The 17972-nt window shown below is 37.0% G+C and overlaps 1 protein-coding gene across 9 annotated transcripts in view; it reads right to left on the reverse strand.

Moving 5' to 3' along the window:
• The window catches only part of NCK2 (NCK adaptor protein 2), a 236150-nt gene that overhangs the window by 18682 nt on the left and 199496 nt on the right, over positions 1–17972 (reverse strand). For all 9 annotated transcript variants that reach the window (XM_074192182.1, XM_074192178.1, XM_074192181.1 and 6 more), the window contains one exon: positions 14537–15258. In XM_074192182.1, coding sequence (XP_074048283.1) covers positions 14537–15258 — 722 coding nt within the window. The remainder of the gene's footprint in view (positions 1–14536; positions 15259–17972) is intronic.

Raw genomic sequence — 17972 nt, forward strand, 5'->3', positions numbered from 1 at the left:
TTAAAGAGGGAAAGCTGGGAGTTGGGGCCAGGAGTTTCAGAAGATGGGGGATAAGGAGGCAGTGGCTCCCAGGTAGAAATCAACCCCTCCCTCACTGAGCAGCAAAGTGTGTAGAGTTAAGGGAAGGGAGGGGGATTCCTAAAGATAAAAAGCTGTGGTTTGGGGAGAGTTTAGAAGAGCTTAAGAGAAGGAAAAGATGGAGAAATTCTAGGAGGAAAGACTTTATCATTAGAGTGTCTGGGAAAGATTCCATGCTTTTTCCCTGGGTTGGGGGAAGGGGTGGTGGGTTGGACACGTGGTGGTCTTGATCCCATCCCCATCTGGTTAAGATTTGAACCTTAGACTGAGTCTACCTAAGTGGAGGGGGGAGAGATAGGAGAGCTCAAGTGCTCAAGACTTAAAGGGAAAGATCCCTCCATAGGTGGTATGTGTGATTGGAAAGAAAAAAAATATGTAAGATCCAGGGGTGAAGAGACTCGTTTATTGAAAGGAAATCACATTAATGAATATCTGTTGGCCACATGGCCTGAGTGATAACTTGCATTATTTTTAAAGTTTCTGAACTAGAGAAACTTTATTTGAAAGCCTGCTGAGGGTTTTAAAAGAGGGATACTAGTGTTGTAACATTCTGACAATTTGTACAGAATGGGAGGAATTAAATAACCTAGATCGTTAAATTAGTTTGGGATTAAACTATTTTAACACTATTGTAACTTGCAAGGAGTTATGTGGTTTGGGATTTTAAACTCTATTGTACCACCTTTGGGTTAAAGAAAAGTGGTACAGGGTTAACTAAAAAGAGAAATACCTATGTTATCAGGGATGTTTACTGATTTCTTTTGGGGGAAAAGCTCTAAATCGTTTTAATGTTGAGTTTAATAATGCTAACAATTGTACTTTTATTTTGGATAGAGCTTTTGGAATGTGAGTGCTGGATTCTCTGTATAAGGTACTCTAAAGTTTTTATCAAACTTAACTGTTGGAAAGTTAGTTGAATTGTACTTACATAGAGGTTTTAAATGTATCATGTATGAGATTGGATTCTGAGAATTTGGGTAAAGAGACAAAAGTGTAAAGAACATGGGATTATTCATTTTGCTCTTGTTCTAAGGGAAATGAGATGTTTAAATAAGAATCTTAATGTTTAATGTATATTAACAACGTACGTTTAATTTTAATGAAGTAAGAATGTGGACATCTCTCTTGGTAACTGCAGACAGCTGATGGGGGCTTTGAACAAATTGCAATTGTGGGCCCTATTGTAAGGTAACTTATTGATGAATAAGATGTTTTTATCAGTTATGTGATTATTTTGTAACTGCAAGGAGATTATATTTTCAATCTATCTATTGTGAATGTTATTTAAATACTATACTGTTAAAGCCTGAGATTAATGTGTGATTGCTTTGCAATAAAGAAAATATGAAAAAGTATGACCCTTTCTGGGCTAGATCTGTGGGTTCATGAATAATGTAATAATGGAAGTATTGCTTTAAAAGATCTAGTAATTTGTGTGTTACTCTGTTACTCTTATTGCTTTTCTGTTATAATGAAATTAATAACACAAGTTGGAAATTTAAGATTACCTAAGATGTTTTAATGGTTTTGAAGAATTCTGAAAAGTAATTTGTATGTTAGGGGGTGGCTAGGTGGTTCAGTGGATAGAGCACCAGCCCTGGAGTCGGGAGACCTAAGTTCACGTCAGGCTTTGGATACTTGGTGATTGCTTAGCTGTGTGACTTTGGACAAATCACTTAACCTAATTGCCTGGGGAAAAATAACCATTTGTATGTTGAGGATAGCTAGTAGGTAAACAAGTTTAGGTATAGAAATTTCTAGCTATGTATGTGGAATTGGGAATATTTTGGATCTATACATGTATATTCCAAAGCAGTGGTTGCTTGCTTTGAAATGAAAGCACTATATTATATAGGAAAGATAAACACAAGATAATTTGGTATTTGTGCAGTCTCCTGGTCAAAGGAGGCATTTATTTGTTGTAAGATACAACAGGTTAGAAGGAGGTTTCTCTAACCAAGGGGAATCTGGTATGTCATCTTTACATAGAGATGGAGTGGATATGATTTCAGACAAAGGGATATCTCTAGGAAGAGGTAGGAGACAGGCCTGTAGGGCCAGTCCTAGTTAGAATACCAGGTTTTAGGCAAAAGCTTTAGGTAGGGGTTTCATTAATTGGTACTCAATTAAGATTATAATTGGAATTTAGTGAACTGCATTTACTGGAAGTTCTAATTAGATAAAACAACTATTTTAGATCACGGGACTTTTAATTTTCTCTTACGTCAGATACCAGGACAGTCAATAAAAAGAAATGCTACTGGGTAAATGTCATGTTCTTGAAGCCAAGGAAGCCAATGGGTCAAGGATGTCAGGTGACAGGGATGGGCAGCCGAAGGGGCAGCTTGTCAGTATGGCGGAGGTTGGACCCCTTTGACTTGATTTCCCCAAAATGACATTTGGATAATACCTCATCTGGAAGAATAAATCTAGCCTAAGACATTTAACTTACCTACATGATCTCTGTTTGGATCCTGATATTCAATACTCATATCTATAAAGCAAATTTCCTTTAATGTCCTGGAAAGTTTTAGATAAATTAGATCTAATAGCCAGAGATGGGTTAGGTATCTGGCTCTGACACCTGCTATCAGCTACATGCTGAGATAGGAATCAGGTTTCCTTAATTTTTGTATTAGAGAGGATATTTAGGTAAGAAGAATGGGAAATTCTTTGGATAATTACAGTTTCAAGTTCTAGTTTAAGGAAACAAGTGTGTTAGATGAGTATACCGGGAAAGGAAAGTATGGGAATATTTGGGGAAAAGAAATTGATTTTGGTTAAGGATGTTTGAGTCATTGTAATGATAGCAAGGGTTAAAATTGTTTTATTTTAAGCCAGATGCTGGGTACTCTTAGAACAAAGGCAACTGTTGAATGTATGTGAATGGAGCAAACTCCCAATGAGAATGATCACATTGACTCAAGCCTGTGAGTTTGCTCAGGTAGTAAAATACTAATGGAAGTTTGCATTAAAAGTGAACAATTAAAATTGTCAATATGGCAATAAGGCAAAATGTAAATTGTAATAAGCTTCAGAATCTCATTGTTCAGTGATGGAAGCATGTGTTTTGATCTGAATAAGATGTTAAGCAGTTTCTCTCCCAAAAGACAAGGTCTCAAGGAGTCACCTGAGCTGGAGAGGACTTTTTGGAACAGATTCAGTAGCTGCTGAAGGACACTGGATGCCTCCAAGGGAGAAGAGAAGAAAGGAGAGACACTGGACCAGTTATGTCCACCATCTCTCACCTATATCTTCATTGTTTATCTGTTAACTTCCCCTTGACTCTGTAAATGTGACACCCCTACTTATGCTCCTCTCCTTACAGAAAAGGAGGAGGGCAGGCAGGGTGAAAAACGTTCTCCATTGAGAAAGAAAGGGAGATTATTGGGTGGCATTATTATAGCTATGTGAGTCTGTATAGGGAACGAGTCCTATCTCTGATTTAGACAACAGGGTGTTAGTAAAGGTGGAAGGAGAGTCTAGCTGGCAGAAATCAATACCCAGTCTTTTGGTGTGGCTGTTGGCCTTTCCATAGTTCACAGCAGTTTGAGAATTGGCCTTGGGTACCTCTGGGTCTGGTCTAGATTCTCAGTCCCTGGTCAGAGGTGCATGGTGGCATAGAATTCTGATCCAGAGGAGAGAAACACCAGTGGCATATGATTGAGTCAGTTCGGGGTGACTGTTGTTTATAAGTGACTGGCCAGGGTAATTGCCTGGGGAGCAGCAAATATCTGGACATGTCCAGAAGCAGGGCACATAAATTCAGGACTGTACAAATTAGAGACAGGTGGCCTCAGACTCATGTGAGATTACCTGGATCCCTTGTAAAGATGCGCAAACTGGGGCATTTGTTAAGGGAAACTGATTATGAGGTAGTATGGACTTGCAAGGAAAGTGCTGAAATGGCCATTTGCAAGAAAGATAATTTAAGGAACATCACTAGGTATATTAGCTATTCTTAGGGTTGATTTAATGGCACAAAATCACAAATTTAGTTTGGATTTTGGAGCCAGGAAGATGTTTCTAAAGACACTGGTATAAAAACTTGCAGTGGAAGGAGGTACAGCAACTTTGGAAATGTACCTATTATCATGATTTATATGGCCTATTTAAGAGGGCCCCTTGGAAGTAAAGAGGAGGGACAGTATTATCCATTTGTTGGAAACTATTCCTGGAAGACCAATTAGCAATAGAGGGACATTATTGGATTTGTAGTACTACTGCAAAGACCCAGTTGTCCAAAGAGTTGGTCAGGGTGTTATCTAAACTTAAGGGCCTACAACTTGGGCAAAGGATGGGACTTGTGGCTATGGAACACCAATTTATATCCTGAATAGGCTCATAAGACTCCAAACTATACCAATCAAACAGCTAGGGTCTTGGACCTGCTGGCTACCCAAGCCACATAAACAAGAGAGGCGAGTATTCAACATAGATTCATACTAGACTACCTATTAGCCAAGGTCTGTGGTAAACTGAACTTGTGAAGATGCTGCCTAAAGATAGATGCCAATGGGCAGGTGGTAAAGAAGATAACTAGGGATATTAGAAAGTTGGCACATGTTCCAGTCCAAACCTGGACAAACCCATTTAGTACCTCTTTAATGAAGTGGTTTACTGGTTCATGGTGGAAATAGTTACTGGGTATCTTACTATTGGCCCTAAGTGGGAGAATCCTATTAGCCAGGTGCATCTCCCATGTATGATCCAGTTAATAATTCAGCAAATTAGGACTGGTGTATGGCTCTAATAAGGAAGAGGTAAAGATACTGATAGGGAAAGTCAGTAGTCCTATTGAGGATGAGGACTATGATTTGAGGAAGACACTGCTGGTGAAGTGTGAAGACCAAGTCGTTATTAAAAAGAAAAGGGGGGGGCAGCTAGGTGGCACAGTAGATAGAGCACTGGCCCTGGAGTCAGGAGGACCTCAAATCCGGCCTCAGACACTTAATAATTACCTAGCTGTGTGGCCTTGGGCAAGCCACTTAACCCCATTGCCTTGAAAACAAAAACCAAAAAAAAAGGGGGGGGGGGGAGTTGTGAGAAATGTAGAGTGTTCACAGGGTGGAATCCATTACAAAGGGGGAATGGCCCAGCCAATCAAAAGACTGGAAGAGGTTTCCTAATCCCATTCCAGGGATACCAAACCCCAAACCGCTTCTCAACCTAATGCTATTGAGTTTGCTTCACACACCTCCTATGAAGATCGGCTCAGATGATGGGGTGGGGAGATATCAAATTAGGGGCATGTCATGGATTATAACTCAAACTCTGCGAGCCTATGAGAGCCTCCAAGATGGAGGGGAAAGAGTTTCTGAAGACCTGACTTTGAAGACTAACTCGTGCCTCATGCCTAGATGAGGTACTCTTATGTTGTAAGGTGTATCTTGCAAGGTTTGTGAATAAAATGTACAATTTTCTCACTCTAGCAAGATCTTAGAAAGTATCAAAATATAACAAAAATTTACATTTGTACAATAGTTGATAAAGTTTTGTTTTGTTTTTGCAAGGCAATGGGGTTAAATGACTTGTCCAAAATCACAAAGTCTGCATTGTCTAAGGCCAAATTTAAACTCAGGTCCTCCTATCTACTGTACCACTTTTAATTCTCATGTCAATGTGGCAAAAATTGTTCAAATATTAGGATATATATTTTATGGCTGAGGAAACTTGAGGCCCTGAGTGCTTTTATGGCCCTTTGACTTATATGCCTCACCCAAATAGAGACAAGAAAATTACATCTTTTGACTCCATTGATCTTTCCTCCCAGAAGATCACAAATATCCTTAGAAAAAACAATTTCAAATACTATCATCATAATAGAGTACAAATAATATGATAAATAATATGACATTATAATACATGAATTTAAGCTAATAGGCAGAGTAGATAGAGGGCTGGCTGTGTAGTCAACCCCATCTATCACACATACTGGCACTTGACATCTCAGAGTTTCAGACAATTCTGTTGTGGAGAAGGTGCCCAATTGTAGCTCTTTATATGAATTAAATGATAAGTCCAGATCTCCTACACTTAAGCTGTGATCACTGGCCACACTCACCACAAGAGCTTCATGTGGACCTCTGCCAACTCACTCCTATTCCATTTCACAAAAACCTTCCAAATGTCTTTTCACTGTTAAAAAAAAAATCCCTTTTCAAACTTCTGTGACAATCACTGTATTAAACTCAATCCTCTTAAAAATGGAGTGGAGAGCATAAACATAGAACTGGAAGAGACTAGCTAGTCCAGACAGGTTAAGATCGATACTACCAAATCTTGCCATTCTTCCTCCCTAATGCCTCATATAAATCCCGTTCTCTCTGCTCACACAGCCACCATCCTAGTTCAGATACTAATCAACTCTAACCTGAACCATCGCATCAATCACCTTGATGTCCCTGCTTCAGAAGGTCTCTCTGTACTCCAACCTATCCTCTACAGAATCACTAAAACATTTTTTTTTCCTCAAGTGCAAACATGACCAACACCTTTGATTCAAACTCTGGTGGCTCCCTATAACCTCTGATCAAAATAAAAATTCTTCTGTTTGGCATTTAAAACTCATTAAACCTAGATTCTTATACATCCTCCTCAATGCCAATATTGCTATTCCTCATATGAAAGACCCCAATTTCCTATCTCTAAGCCTTTGTCAGTTGACCACATCAGAGATGTTCTCCTTCCTCACCTCTGTCCCTTGGAAACTGTGGTTTCCTTCAATATCCATCTTTCACAGGAGGCTTTTCCTATTTTCTGAGTTAGTGTCTAAGATTTATCCAATTCTGCTGACATATATGCTATCTCCTCTATTTGAATGGAAGCTCCTTGAGGGCAGGGACAATTTTATCTTTGCATTCCCAGACCTTAGATTGTACTTTAGATTGGATTTTGGCAACAACAATTAAACAGCTTGTCATGAAATGAAGTTAGGTTATCTCATCTTTGGAAGTATTCAAGCACTGTTAAAATGACCACTTGTCAAGTTTGCTTTAGAAGGGGTTCTTGAACTGAGGGTAGGACTATGTGACCTTTAAGGTACCACCCAATTTCTGGATTCTATTAGTCTAAAGTATATTTTCTTTTTTTTTTAAAGGTTTTTGCAAGGCAAATGGGGTTAAGTGGCTTGCCCAAGGCCACACAGCTAGGTAATTATTAAGTGTCTGAGACCGGATTTGAACCCAGGTACTCCTGACTCCAGGGCTGGTGCTTTATCCACTATGCCACCTAGCCGCCCCTAAAGTATATTTTCATTAAACAAATATAACTTTTTTATACAAGTAGCCCAGGCTATCAAATATTTGAATACAGACATAGCTATGATCAAAGCAGAAAGCTAATGAAACAAAAAGCATTTGTTAGGGGATAGGAGCCAAAAAAAGAGTGGCCATTCTCACATGAAAGGTAGGAGAAGCTGGGAAATCAAGAGGCAAAGGTAAGAAAAAGAGAAAACAAGAAGTAATCAGAAAAAAAGTGGCAAGCAGTGGCGGCTGTTGGCTGCAGTGAGATGGAGGCAATAAACAGTCCTGCCACCCTGGTGGTGTCTGTAGGCATCACTGCCACACACTACAGGTCTACCAACTACAAAAGAGGAGCCGTGGACACCAAGTGAAAAGTAAGCTAAGGTTGAGTTCTACTCACTTCCAGACCCCCTCCAGGGTAGTACTGTACTACAGACTACTACAATACTTATGCATATAATTGTAACTCTTAGCTGTCAAGAAAATGTAGTCTGTGTTGTATGCTGTGCAGGCAGAAAAGTGGTCCTCTTCCAAACATCTCTGTTAATTTACCTGGGGGGAAAATTCTCCAGAGGCTGCATTGGTATATATTATATTACTTGAAATTAAAAATTTCAAAAACAGAACACAGATAATTAACATAATAGTATAGAGAGGAAGAACCAGACTATGGAAATTTCAAGTCAAGAGTTTAAAACTCATTTATCCTCTCAATGGTTTTCCTTCCTGTTTTACTTTTTTGGGGGGAAGGATCACAAGATCTATTAAGTTAGGGGATGAAAAAGGAACCCATGTTTGGAAGGTTTTTTAGAACTATTACTGAGACTAGATAGCTTTCCAAATATCAAGAAGAGTATAACCTTTCTCCCAAGTTTCTATTCAATAAAATTAAGTAACTTATTAGATCATATTTTATCTAATATAAGTTTTAGCAAGTCTAAGTTAATATTGCCATTAAATAAGTATGATGGCCTGTAGAAATCTTAGGAAAAGGGGAAGGACAGGCAAAGATTAAAAATGTTAGAGCTTAAGAAAGAATACTTTATTTAGGGAATCATCAGAAAATATACAGTTTCCAACAGTTTGGGTGAACTCTCCTTCAAGACCCTCTGATTCCTTTTGCTCTGTTTTTCATGCTTTTGATTGCAATGTTCTTTATTTATAATATCCATTTAATAAATGTTTCTTTTTTTTTTACAGATAACCTGAGAGAGGGAAAAGAAAGAGCTCTAGATATTAAGTATGAGTATGTTGGTTACCTCTATTTCCATTCAATCCCATTGTTTTGAAATCTCAATGGATCTATGATTTCCTAGATGTGGGTACTCAACACAATGCTGAGGAATGCAATCTATCCTTGACTACCTGAGGGCAGCTAGATGCACAGTGGGTAGAGTGAAGTCAGGAGGACCTGAATTCAAATTCTGTCTCATTCACTTATTAGCCATGTTAACCCTTGGGCAAGTCAATTATCTTTGACTGTCTTGCATCCAGGATCACCTCCAGTTGTCCTGATTCATATCTGATCACTGGACCCAGATAGGTCTGGAAGAGAAAGTGAGGCTGGTGACTTTTAGCACAGCACCCTCTCACTCAAATCCAATTCATCTGCTTGTCATGGCATCACCTCCTTGATATCATGGTCTTCTTCAAAAATGAAGGACAAATATCATCATCCTCGACCACCCAATCTGTGAGATCCTTGTCTTATCATGCTACAAACAAACCTATGCTACTATATCTTATCCAAAGTGGCTGGAGGCCATCTACCAGTTCTCTTGGATATTGACCCTAAACTTATTCATCAATTATTGCTCATTTCTGATACATGATTACATATCATTTTACCAAGTTTACCTTTCACTAATGACAGTGGTATCAAGCTTGTCTGTGACAGTGCCCAAAATAGAAACTCAAATAGAAATGGGGGCCACTAAACCATATATTAGGATCCAGAGGATCACATATTAATTTTTGAACAATACATTAACACTATCTGTGATCTTTGCAATTTTATTTATTTTGCTAAAATATTCCCAATTACTTTTAAATTGGATTTGGGCAACACTGTCAAAACTTGGGCCATGAGGACATCTCTATTTCTAAAAGCAATCTGTGTTCCTTTTTATGATTTAATTCTGATCTGGCTCACGTCCACTGGCAGTGTGTTTGCAAGATACACACACACACACACAACACACACACACACACACACACACTCCCATGATAAACGCAATGGATTGCCCAACCAGTAGCACATAACATTTGGACATCAGGCATTCTCCATTCACTTTTCTTTTTTCTTATTTGGCTAGTTAAGTCAAACCCTAGAGTGACTGCAGAATTCATTTAGAAGGGGGGGAAGGGGACTTCTGGGGGCAGAAGCTGGGTGGTGGGTATGGCCTTTTATTAAGTAGCTACTCAGTGGCAGGCACCATGCTAAGCATTTTATATTCTCTCTCATCTGATCCTCACATCAAACCTAGGAGGTAGATGGCAGTATTATCATTTTATAGTTGAGGAAATGAAGCAAATAGAAGTGAAATGACCTGCCGAGGTTAGCTAACATCTGAGGTTGGATTTGAACTCGGCTCTTTCTAACTTGAGACCCAGTGTTTTATCTACAGCATAACCAGATGCCTTCAGAAGAGTCTTTAGTGTTCTAGGGTTTGATTAAATCAGTGCCATGTCAACTAAAGATATTTACTTATATTCTACGGAGATATCCTCTAAAACAGCAAGCAGATGACTCCCTGTTTTAAACCTTCTTTATTACTAATAATGTGAGGCTATCTTTACTGTTACATCCTTCAAGGTATCTTATGTGATTTTGACATATGTATGTTTTTAGAGGAAGGTCTCCCTTTAAGGCAGATTTTTTTCAACTTATTTAAAAATTTTTAATTTTAACTTAAGCACATTTATTGTTACATATTAATAGCCAATTTCTTGTTCAGTCATATCCTACTTTTTGTGGACTACAGTGCAACAATGCTATCCATAATGTTTTCTTGGCAAAGATAATGGAGAGGTTTGCTTCCTTCTCCAATGGATTAAGGCAGACGGAAGTTAAGCCCAGGGTCACACAGTTTAGAATCTGAAGTCACATTTCAACTCAGGTCACCTTGATTCCAGGTCTAACACTCTCTCCACTAGGCCATCCATCCCCAATCACAACTGGACTGCTCCTTCTTGATTTTCATAAAGGATGCCTTCAATGTGTACAAAGATAATATTAGTAATTTTATGAGAATTAACCTATCAATTTTTTATATGCCCTTGGTGGCCTGTCTCTTCAGAATCTATGCTTCCACATACTCTAAACTCTGTTGATTTCAGAACATATCTCCCTGGTCTTCTTAGGCCATTCTAAATACTGTTTTTATCTTTTTTTAAATTAAAAATATTATTTCTACTTTTTTCATATAGTATACCTGAAGACATGTCCAAATCCAGTAAGGCTTATTATTGTTCCAATGGTGGAAAAAATTGTTATATAAATTTTTATAGTTTTTTCCTCCATTTTTGGTTTTTTTTGCCTTCCAATTTTATCTTCAAATGCTATCAGAATGACTTTGCTTAGACAAAGTCATTTAATATGGGGGGGGGACAATGTGCAAACAAATATAAACAAAGCAACAATCTACATACAGTAAACATCAGAAATAATTAAAAGAGAAAAAACACTGAAATTAACAAGGCCTGTTTCCTGCAGCAGGTGGAATTTTTGCTGCTAAACTTCCTTTAAAATTGTTTTTCTCTACACTGATTCTCATCATGTTATTAGGTGATACTTTCTACCACTTTTGGCTGTAAGATTCTAAAAATGAAATTCTATTCTACTCTTGATGATGAGCAAATATATATATATATATATATATATATATATTTCCTTACTTGACAATGTGAACAAATTTGACTTGCTAAGGCATTTCTAAGATTTTTTGGTTTTCTCATTTTGTCATTTGATTTACATCATCTACATTCCTTCAGGAAATGGTATAATCTGTCAACAACCATTCTTCATTTTTTGTCAATTGTTTTTTAATTTTTATATATTAGCTCAAGTGGGAGTTATTTAAGTACATAATATCTTTTTTCTCAATTTTAGCCTTCTAATTTTACATTGATTTTTTTTATCTTTGCTCCAGCAATCTTGTGGTCTTTAGAAAGACAGTTGATTTGAGAATGATTCCCCTTTCAGTAATGAGTGATTTCCTGTTTTTAAAAAGTTAGTTGATATCCAGTTTCCTTCTTTTCCTTCCTTCCTCACATCATTATGAACTTTTAACCTGGAATTTGGGTTTGATAACTTTCTTTTCCTGAGTCTTGTGGGTCTGAATTTTTCTCAGATACTTAGCAAATTCTAAAATTAAGTTTCTGAACTTGAAAAACTTTTAAAGTTAATCCTAAGGACCCTGACCCAAGTTGGATGCATCTTTTAAAGTTTAATAAGTTCATTAATCTTTTTTCTATTTAATTGCAACTTCCTTCTTTGCTTTCAGCATTTTTGTTGTTGAAAGTCCTTCATTTTATATAGCTCTTTAATGCTTGCAAAGCATTTTACACATGCCCAATTGTTACATCAACCATGAAAGGAAGGCCCTATGATTATTAGCACTATTCTAGAGATGAGGATACTGAGGTCAAACATGATTATATGCTTTGCTTTTATAGTCACATAGTTCTTTTCAAACAAAGGTTATATTTGAACCTGGGTCTCTGCTAGTTTCAAGTTCAGTGCTCCTTCCAATACAGTTCACTGCCTCTCCATCACAGGAACTAGAGGATGTCCCAGGGGATCAGCTTTTAGAGTAGGCTAAATTCTCCACCCCCACAATAATACTTTAGGCACTCTTCTGTAGTGGAATGGTCCTGAGCTAACTTTACTTGCAAGTTTCTAATACATTTATATTTATATATCAAGGTACAAAAACATGGGATTTATGTATACCTCCCAATGAATTGGGATAGATAAGGTATTATGTTATAATTGGGTTTCAGTGTTTTCCTTTGCTTCTAAGAGAATAAAGTTCTATTCTAGTTTATTTTGGGGGAAATCTGAACATAATGTTAAAGAAGATATATGCAAACCTTATATTCCTAAAAAATTATTTAATGTGATTCCTTGCCAGAAATGATACAGGACGTGATAAAAAATGTCTCAAGAGAGTTAGATGTAGTATGTTTGCTTGCCCAAGTAAAATCTAGTTGCTTTCACTTCCATTAAGCTATTATCATTATAAACAACTGCAATTTCTACCATGATGATATCTTCCTAGTACTTTGAAAAATCTCATTTTAAATGATTTTCTGAAGTAAAGAATCTTCTCTTCTTTTAAATCCATGATTAGAAATAGGAAAGATTGAATATATAATCATAGTAAGAAATAAAAGAACAAAATAGAAATAAATAAAAGGAATATGTTCTACATCTTAAAAATCAATAGACTGAATGGAATTAGAAGTAAGATAAATTATGCCAGACTCTTACACTCAACTTTTTTTTGTTTATTTTGTATTACAGATGTCCAAACTAGAACTAGGAGAAAATGAGACTCCTGAAACTAGACAAGACATTTATTCATAAAGTGAATGAAGACAGTTTGTATAATACTGGCCTATACAACCAAAATTATCAAGTCCTGTGATAATGATGGCACAGTAGATAGTGCGCTGCACCCAGAATAAGGAAGACTTTTCTTCCTGAGTGCAAATGCAGCCTCAGACACTTTCTTGTCTTGCTATGTTGACCCTGTTTGCCTCAGTTTCCTCATCTGTAAAATGAGCTGGAGAAAGAAATAGCAAATCCCTCCAGCACCTTTGCCAAGAAAACACCAAATGGGGTCATGAAAATTTGGACACAACTAAAACACAACTGAAATAAACTGAAATGTAGTACTGATGTCACTAACTTACTTCTGACCACTTAAAAGAGCCACATTTCTTTAAGTAATGTTCATAAGTTCTTAAAAAGCTATTCAAAGATGATGTCTGCAATATCAGCAACCCTGGGGTAGCAGGATTTAAAAAAAGAAAAATCAATAGGTACTTCAGAAAGTACAACTATTAACAGTGAAGTACTCAGACCTCTGTTTGACATAGGGGAAATAATATATTACTGAATAGGTAAAGGGGAATTATTCACAGAAGAATAACCTTATGTTGTCAGCAGTGAAAACGAAACTATTTGTAGCTACAAATGAAAAGATGGCTGAGAAACAGATGATAAACTCATAAATATCTTAGTTATTAATAGAAAAAACTCACAGAAGTTTCTAATCTACCTTTCCCCCTTCCCCCATCTGAAGGAAAAGGAAGGTACTCTAGGAAGAAGAGTGAAAACAGCATAAATTATAACAGTAAGCAGGTGAATCACTTTTCCTTTAGTGCAAGCTTAAATAATTTTCAAATCAGTTAAAACATCACTTTCTGTTTCTCCCTGAGCTAAACCTCAAATATGTGTCATATACTCTGATATACTGCTATTAACACAATAGGCATGTTTGTATATCCTTCCATGTCACAAAAAAATAAAATGAATCTCAGCAATGTCTCACTGTATCATGGAGGTGGCCTTGTACCCTTCAAAAAACTATGCCAGCAAAACACAAATCTGGCAGCAAAGGGATTAGATCTTGTTCATGTTAATATATACTTTTAAAAGTTGTAAATAATATATAATTTTATGTATGGTCATTTTTACTTTATTTATTTTTACTTTATTTGAACATTTAGCATTTTAATAGCATATGATAATATAATATTTAAAAATATTTAAAGCTTTCAAGCATAGGTGAAATGGCATCAGAGGTGGGATTTAGTCAGTTTGCACTGGTTTGGCAGAATGATATGTAATTTTATGTTGACCAGTTAATCAGTTGTTAATTTATTTGAATACTACCAACTGAATGGAATGCTATTTATCTTTTGTTCAAGGAGCAGCCCCAGAAAGTATGGAGAGCTCATAGCCAGAAGGTTAGTCCCCAAGTTAGAAATTCTTTTAGGCAGAGAAGATCTAGAAACCTACCATCTACTAAGTGACAGGAGGACAGTTATTTGTGTCAATGGAGGTAGACTCAGAATAACCAAAAGTTACAGAACTCTTGAAGTACTCAAATATTCAAGTCTCATGAGTTTGTTTTTCCCACCCCATTAAAAAAAAATAGAAAAAAAACAGCAAGATGAATATTTGGAGATTGAATAGTACTCACCGAAGATTCACTATCTCTAACAAGGAAGTCACCTTCAACACCCCGCTCATTAAGGGCACATTCGGCCTGATGTCGTGTAACATTCCCATAATACCACTCTCTTCCAGCAAACCGTCCAGTGGAAGATGGCCCTGTATAGCTTATCTGAGGTGGATGGGAAGCGTTCATGGACGGACCATCACTTACGATGACTACATAGTTTTTAGGAACAAGGCCAATTTGCCCTCGGGAATTTTTACATTTCCACCATTCTGGGTCATTTTCAGGTTTTTCAATGACTTCCATTGTTTCCCCTTTCTCAAAGTTGAGCTCTTCCTCTGTAACAGAACTGAAAGGATAGAGCGTTTGAACAATATGGAGCACTTTCATACTCTGGCCATTACTCATTGATGCTCCTTTTCTTAAACTGAGAAAACTTGGAGAATCAGCTGTTGCTTCTTCAAGTTCCTCTACCACATAGTTCGAAGGAAACCAGCCAATCTGTCCATTGTAACTACCTCGCCACCAGCCATCACTACACTTCTCCATCACGATGACCCGAGATCCTTTCACTAGGGAGAGTTCATCCTCCCTCTCAGCAACATATGCAAATTTAACATAGGCTGGGATGTTGAGGTCATATATCCTGTCCGCGGTGCTCCCATTGGATGGATACTCTGCATCTGTACTAGGGGTGGGAGAGGCATCTCTTGTGCTTGTCTTTCTCTTTGTCTTACCCAGCCCTGTCAGAAACAAAGGGAAAGGCTTAGTAATAAAACAATTAAGCAATAAACAAAGTGTTTTTCAAAATATTTGTGGCTTACATTTGTGGCAAAGCATTTGTGCCTTATAACAAACTTCACTGTCAACTTAATGAAAATAATGCACAGAAATAGACTGGCCATGTGTGACTAGAAGATCTCATGATTACCATCAAAGAATATTAACATGGCTCCTCAAAAACTACATTTCAACAGATGGCTTAATTAATGCTAATCTATAATTGTCATTCACTTCAGAAAGCTGCAGCTACTGGTAATACCAAAAAAGCCCATTATAAATAAAGGATAATCTGGCCTCAGACTCTTACTAGTTATGTGACCCTAGGCAAATCACTTAACCCTGCTTCAAAACCCTCAGTTTCCTGAACTGTAAAATGAGCTGGAGAAGGAAATGGCAAATCTCTCCAGTAGCTTTGTTAAAAAAAGAGTCCAAATGGGGTTACAAAGAGTCAGATATGACTGAAATGACTAAACAACAACATAATTGTTATTCACTTTGAGAATCTGCAAAGTTACTGGTAATACTGAAAGCCAAATACAAATAGAGGAAAGTCACCTTGTTTACTGAAAAGTTAAGTCATCTGAGGACAATTTCTTCATTCCTCAAGTACACTAATACAGTGTCTATTTTAATACTCTCGCACAGATGGAAGGCTGGTTTACGTGACCACTAAGCTCTCTCTCCCAAATTCTAGGACTCTAGAAATGTTTGAATTATTCTTATTACAATATTATATTAATATTTTCCTTTAATATCATCTGTATTTCCAAACATCACCTCCCCCCCAACGATCTTTCCTCATGACAAAAACTAAAAAAGAAAAAAAATTCAGGTTAGCAAAATTAACCAAGACATCAAATGAATCTAAAGATATATGCAAGATGTGCCATCCTCCAAGGTACTTGATAACCTCCTACCCCTGATGAAAAGATACAGGGTTTCCAAAGCATCCTTTTCTAGGTAGATAGTGACTGATGCTTCTAACTTCTAACCAAATTTTCTCCCCATTCACACTTACCTGTTCCATGTTCCAACCTTTCTTCTCCACCAGAGGATAGTAAGTGCTAATAAATCATCAGATAAACTAACCATTGCTAATGTTACCTAATGTACTGTCACTTCCATGTAATATCTTCTTCGATGATGTCTTTATCTGGACTTGGTTAAGAACGCAAAAGGTCCTTAAGAAATAAGACTGGTGATAAAAGAAAACTAAAATGGGAAAGCCAAACAAAGGACTTTCTTTTTGTTGTTTATTAACTTATTTATCCACATCATAATTTTTAAAGTATATTACCCAAATTCACTTCTGTTTAATGGCTATGCTATTACAGACTAAAAACATTTTGTTTAAGTGCTTATAAAACATAATAGAAACAGTCTGGCGCATTCAAATAGGTAATTCAAAAAGAAAAAAACTAAGTGCTATGCCACTTAACCAGCCAGACTGCGACATAAGGTGAGAAAGGAATCTGCTGCTTCAAGACACTATTGTGCTAACTTGAAAATAATGACCTACTTCCTTGACTAATGCAAGAACTCTCAGGGAGCCAACAGGCCGCTCTGAACCGTTCCAAGTCTTTACCCCATGCCCTCTTATAATAAGCTCATCCAGCTTCCAAACTCATCTAAGCTGCCACACTGAGCTAATCCTTCCATAATTTTATCATTCTTCAACTGAGCATGAGCAGATATACTATTTGGAAAGCTGGCAGTAGAGGGAATGATTTTATTGTGTTCTGTGATACAATTACAGGGAAATGGTGCTTAAACTACTTGCTCCAGGGGGAAGCTGGCAAAGGTTTACATTCAGATGAAAAATTCCACCATTAGAAACTGAACAATAACATCTGTCAAGCAAAAAAAAAAAAAAAAAACAAAAAAAAAAACAACCAACAAGAAAGCAAAAATTAAGGAATATTAAGGAGAGGGGAAAAAAATGTTCAACCACCTTCCTAAGTTTTAGAATGGTAAAGAGGAATGTCGAAATCTAAACCTAAAACTAATGACCTCATTATTTCCTTGCATATAATTCTTTTTTTTTTTTAAGGTTTTTGCAAGGCAATGGGGTTAAGTGGCTTGCCCAAGGTCACACAGCTGGGTAATTATTAAGTATCTAAGGCCAGATTTGAACTCAGGTACTCCTGACTCCAGGGCCAAAGCTCTATCCACTGTGCCACCTAGCCACACCTTTGCATATAATTCTAATGATGGAATCATGGTTCTTCTCCCTACCTACACACTCTAATAATGTAGATTTTTCAAAGACATAGTTCCCTAAACTTCAACTCTTTCCTCCATCTCTGAATGTTGAGAAAAGGTGATATCCTAATACCGTGACTCACCTTTAATACCTCTTCTGAATTATTTTGCTATTTTAATTTCAGGCAATTACTGACAAAAACAGCTTGAGTAAAAAGAGGTTCATTTTTAGTTATTTGAAACTCAGAACAGATTTTCCCCATGAAACAGTATTCTAAATAGTATAAGGTACCCCAAATAATTTAAGGGCCCACAAAAGCCAGATGAACTAATCAACATTTATATCAATATTTATAATGGGAAATATAGGCGTATCTTGGTGGTAAAAGAAACTGAGGCATCACTAAATATCTCTGTGACCTTGGGCAAGGTCACCTTAACATCTCTGTGCCTCTGTGTCCTCATTAGTAAA

The sequence above is a fragment of the Macrotis lagotis genome, chromosome 6 (genome assembly GCF_037893015.1).
Source record: "Macrotis lagotis isolate mMagLag1 chromosome 6, bilby.v1.9.chrom.fasta, whole genome shotgun sequence".
Classification (NCBI taxonomy): Eukaryota; Metazoa; Chordata; class Mammalia; order Peramelemorphia; family Peramelidae; genus Macrotis; species Macrotis lagotis.